Below are 4818 nucleotides of genomic sequence, written 5' to 3'. Positions count from 1 at the left end.
CGCTGCTGGTGTCTGACAGCTGTTTATCCAGGGGCTGCTCCTGGGGGCCATGCTTGGAGCACACCTCAGGGATAAGCCAAAATCCCACCCCAATCTTGCTGTACAAACTCACTTTGCCTGCAGACTCACCCCCAGGGATGGCTGAATCACAGAAGGGTTTGGGCTGGACAGGATTTCAGTGATGATTTCACTTCAAGCCCCCTGCCATGGGCAGGAACAGCTTGCAGCAGGCCAGGCTGCTCGAGAGGACTGGCCCCGTTCAAAGCTGGTGTGGGAGCTGTGCTGGCAGGGCACCTTCTCCTCCTGCTCCTGGACTGATGTCTGCTCCTGCTTTCCTGGCACCTCCAGGCCGGGGCCCGGCCGGGGAGGGACAATCGCTCCTTACAGCAGCTGATGAAGCTTCTAGACTGGCAGCCCGGACCGCAGCCTCCAAAACCTGCGGGAATCTCATTAGCAGCACTCAATTTGTGCGCACTGGGCTCGGCGCGGCCACTCTCCCGCAGCCCCCGGCTGTCCCACCACGCTGCTCCCGCCGCTCCGCTCCCGCACTGCCCCCATCCCCATCACCGCCCCCATCCCCATCACCGCCCCCATCCCCATCCCTATCCCCATCTCCGCACCGCCCCCATCCCCATCCCCGCCCCTATCTCCATCCCCATCCCCATCCCCATGCCCGCCCCCATCCCCGCCCCCGTCCCCATCACCGCCCGGTGCCGCCGCGGCGGGGCCGCCCGGCCCGGGGAGCGGCCGCAGCAACAGGTGGGGCCGGCCGGGACCGCGGCTGAACGGAACCGAACCGAACCGGCACTGACACCGGCACCGAGCCAACAACCGGAGCGAAGCAGAGCCGCCCTGCCGAGCCGGTAAGAGACCGCCGGGCTCCGGGGTCGGCGGTGCTGCGCGGAGGAGCCCCGGGTCCCCGGCAGGGCAGCGGGGCGGGCCGGAGCATCTCCCCTGACAGCCCCGGTCCGGGGAGGCTGCGGCTCCTGAGAGCCCCCGGAGCCCTTGCATGCGGTGGGAACCGGCATAACGCGTCCTTGTTCCCCCGGAGAGACGGAGCTGTGAGAGCTGCCAGAGCCAGGGGCATTTTGCAGGGCCGGAGGGATTCCCGGGAAGCCCAACTTCATATCCCGGGCAGAATCCACTGCTGTGGGCAGGGCTGAGGGCAAAGCTGCAGGCAGCATCCCTCGGGTATGAGCACACCTCGGGTGTGAGCATCCCTCAGGTGTGAGCACGTCTCAGGTGTGAGCATCCCTCGGGTGTGAGCATCCCTCGGGTGTGAGCATCCCTCAGGTGTGAGCATCCCTCAGGTGTGAGCATCCCCCTGTGGTACCCTGGGCACACCTGAGGGATGCTGCTGTTGCCAGGGGAGTGCCATTAGCAGAAGGATTCTGGTGCCAGAGGGACAACCTGGTGTCCATAATGACATCACATGGGACATTTAATTCCTGTGAGAAATGTTCCCTTGGCCTCCCAGACCTGCCCTCAGTGAGGATCTCTTCTGCCAGGCTGGCCAAGGCAGCAGCAGGGACATGAGCAGCACCAAAGGCAGAGGAAAGGTGCCCCACCTGCTCCACCTCCTGCCTTGCCACTGGCAGCACTGGGGTGCCCTTTGGGGCTCCTGCATCACCCCTTTTACTGTGCCAGGCAGTGGCTCCTCCCTTCCCCTCCCAGCCCCAGAGTCAGGCTGTCAAACCACACTCTTTGTTTACTTTAAAAACACAAACTCACCTCCAAACACTTCTTTGGTGAAACTCGTGCAAACGTGGCTTGTACCAGCTCGCAGACCAGAAGGGAAGGGAAGGGAAAGCAAAAGAGCTCCACATTTTGTTATTTAAAACCCTGGGGGTGATTAAATCACTCTGATGATTCTTGGAGTCTGACTCATAATTTTTTTTAAACACTCAGGGTTGGTGAGATAGGGATTTACCGCTGCTGCTCTCCAGCAGCAAACCAATGCATGCCCCCTGGAAACTGGCAGCAGGATGGGGCAGAGGCTCCCAGCCCATCTCCACTCCCCATCCTGCAGCTCCCTTTGTCCACCTGGGTGCTCTCTGCAGAGACAGGGGTAGGGCAGCTGGGGTTTCTATTCCTAATGAATCCAAATTAAGCTGTCCTGGGAAAGACAGCCAGTGTCACTCCAGTTTCATGAGCCCAGCCTCTCACCCCCTTGCCAGGCACATCACACATGAGCCATGACCTCTGTTGCAGGCAATAATGCTGTGTCACATTGTGATGGTGTTCACAGGGGTCTTAGGATGAGGGAAGATATGAGAATGGTGACTCCATGTTTCAGAAGGCTTGATTTATTATTTTATTACATATATTATATTAAAACTATACTAAAAGAATAGAAGAAAGGATTTCATCAGAAGGCTGGCTAAGAACAGGAAAAGAATGAATGATAACAAAGGCTTGTGACTGACCGAGACAGCCCGAACAGCTGACTGTGATTGGCCATTAATTAGAAACAACCCCATGAGCCCAATCCCAGATGCACCTGTTGCATTCCACAGCAGCAGATAACCATTGGTTACATTTTGTTCCTGAGGCCTCTCAGCTTCTCAGGAGAGAAAATCCTAAGGAAAGGCTTTTCATAAAACGTGTCTGTGCCATCACATCCCCTCCACCCACAGCTTCCCTCCAGCCATGGCAGAGGCCTTGCAGGGACGCACAGGGACCCTCCTGGTGCCCAGGAGCTGCTGCCACGCCCGGGGAGCTGCCAGGGGCCGTGCTCAGCTGCCTGCCTGCAGGATGACCCTCACCAGCACCACCAGCGTGGCCCAGGCTTTCTTCTGCCTCCTGCTCTGCATCCCCTGGGGCAGCTCCTGCCCCCGCAGCTGCCGGTGCACGGAGCGGGCCGGGGCCAAGGCTGTGCTCTGCAGCTCCCAGCACCTGCAGGAGATCCCCAAGGACATCCCCAGGGACGCGGTGCTCCTCAAGCTGGATGCCAACAGCATCACCAGGATCCCCAGCAACGCCTTCAGGCACCTGTCCCACCTGCGGGAAATCGACCTGTCCGGGAACGCCATCGAGCACATCGACAGGGCGGCTTTCAGAGGGGTGGCAGCCGGGCTGAGGAGCCTGGACCTCTCCGGGAACCGCATCCGCAGCATTCCCAAGGAGGCGCTGCTGGCTCTCAGGGCCAAGCTGCGGCTGGCCAACAACCCCTGGCACTGCGGGTGCGCCCTGCAGGAGGTGCTCGGGGAGGCGCGGCTGGACCCCGACTCCGTGCGGGGCATCACCTGCCACACGGCCCCGCGCCACGAGTACGTGGGCAAGCCCCTGCTCCAGGCGCTGGACAGCGGAGCCAACTTCTGCAGCGTGCCACGGAGGAGCACGGACGTGGCCATGCTGCTCACCATGTTCGGCTGGTTCGCCATGCTCGCCGCCTATGTCATCTGCTACGTGCGCCACAACCGGGAGCGCTCCCGCGGCCACCGGGAGCACCCGCGGGCACTGCCGGGCACCCGGGGCCGGGCCGAGAGCTCCAGCACCGCCCTGTAGGGAGGGCTGGGTGCCAGCTCCAGGCTTAGCCACAGGGAGCCCAGGGCAGAGAGCACCAGTCTCGGGGTCTCCAGCTGGTCAGAGTGACCCCAAAATAGGTTAGAAAGTGTGATGGTGTTCACAGGGGTCTGAGGATGAGGGAAGAGACGAGGATCTGACTCCATGTTTCAGAAGGCTTGATTTATTATTTTATGATATATTTTATATTAAAACTATACTAAAAGAATAGAAGAAAGGATTTCATCAGAAGGCTGGCTAAGAATAGAAAAAGAAAGAATGATAACAAAAGCTCGTGGCTCAGACTCTCTGTCCAAGCCAGCTGACTGTGACTGGCCATTAATTAGAAACAACCCCATGAGACCAATCCCAGATGCACCTGTTGCATTCCACAGCAGCAGAGAACCATTGGTTACATTTTGTTCCTGAGGCCTCTCAGCTTCTCAGGAGGAAAAATCCTAAGGAAAGGATTTTTCATAAAAGATGTCTGTGACAGGAAAGTCTCTTTTCCCAGCTTGGCACTTGAAGGAGTCAGAGCTCTTCATTTCTCAGTCTCAAGGTTGTTTATTGTTTCTTATCTATAAAAGTTTTTCTCCTGTCCAGCCAAGGTCCACTCAGCAGGACAGTCAGAGGCACTCTGCCCACCTTGGTGTTATCTTTTTATACTAAAAACTACATGTACAATATTTACAATTACTTCCCAATACCTATCACCTGTGTTAGACAGTGAGCTTCTACTCTAAACCAGTCCCAAAGTGCCACCATCACAGCAGAAGATGGAGGCCAAGAAGAAGAAGGAGAAAGGCTGGACATGCCCAGATTCCTCCATCTTGCCCCCTGAACCCCTATTCTTAAAACCCCAAAATCTACTTTTCCACCCCATGATAATTTCACTTGTTCTACCTAAACTGTCGTGGCTTGCTGATCTTCATACAAGGTTGGTAATTTGCTCCACGGGTCACAATCAAACCCACAGGTGTTTTGGGCTCTGTGCCAGGGCTTCTGAGCCCCCTGGCAGGGGTCCTGGCCATTCTGGACAGCCAGAGGGATGTTCTGGGTTCCCACACCATCACAGCAGAAGATGGAGGCCAAGAAGAAGAAGGAGAAAGGCTGGACACGCCCAGATTCCTCCATCTTGCCCCCTGAACCCCCATTCTAAAGGCCCCAAGAATCTATTTTTTCACCCTGTGATAAATTCACTATCATTGTACTTAAAGTTTCGTGGCTTGTAATTCTTCATATAAGGTTGGTAATTGTTTTTTCCAAGGGATAAATCAAAGGCACAGGGGTCTTGGGCTCTGTGCCAAGGCCTCT

The 4818-nt window shown here is 57.1% G+C and overlaps 1 protein-coding gene across 1 annotated transcript; it reads left to right on the top strand.

The window, feature by feature from the left end:
* Window positions 1-678: 678 nt before the first annotated feature.
* LRRC3 (leucine rich repeat containing 3) lies at window positions 679-4720 on the top strand. The gene is made up of 2 exons (XM_054639550.2): window positions 679-863; window positions 2637-4720. The coding sequence occupies exon 2, from the start codon at window positions 2650-2652 to the stop codon at window positions 3505-3507; it is 858 nt and encodes a 285-aa protein (XP_054495525.2). The 5' UTR covers window positions 679-863; window positions 2637-2649; the 3' UTR covers window positions 3508-4720.
* The last annotated feature ends 98 nt before the right edge of the window (window positions 4721-4818 follow it).

The sequence above is a fragment of the Agelaius phoeniceus genome, chromosome 10, assembly GCF_051311805.1.
Source record: "Agelaius phoeniceus isolate bAgePho1 chromosome 10, bAgePho1.hap1, whole genome shotgun sequence".
NCBI classification, from domain to species: Eukaryota; Metazoa; Chordata; class Aves; order Passeriformes; family Icteridae; genus Agelaius; species Agelaius phoeniceus.
Note: the sequence above shows the minus strand (reverse complement) of the source record. Positions and strands in the feature narration are given on the sequence as shown.

Bases quoted from the DNA above. Each gene is read 5' to 3' on its own strand.
- LRRC3 (XM_054639550.2), top strand. From the start codon at position 2,650: ATGGCAGAGGCCTTGCAGGGACGCACAGGGACCCTCCTGGTGCCCAGG.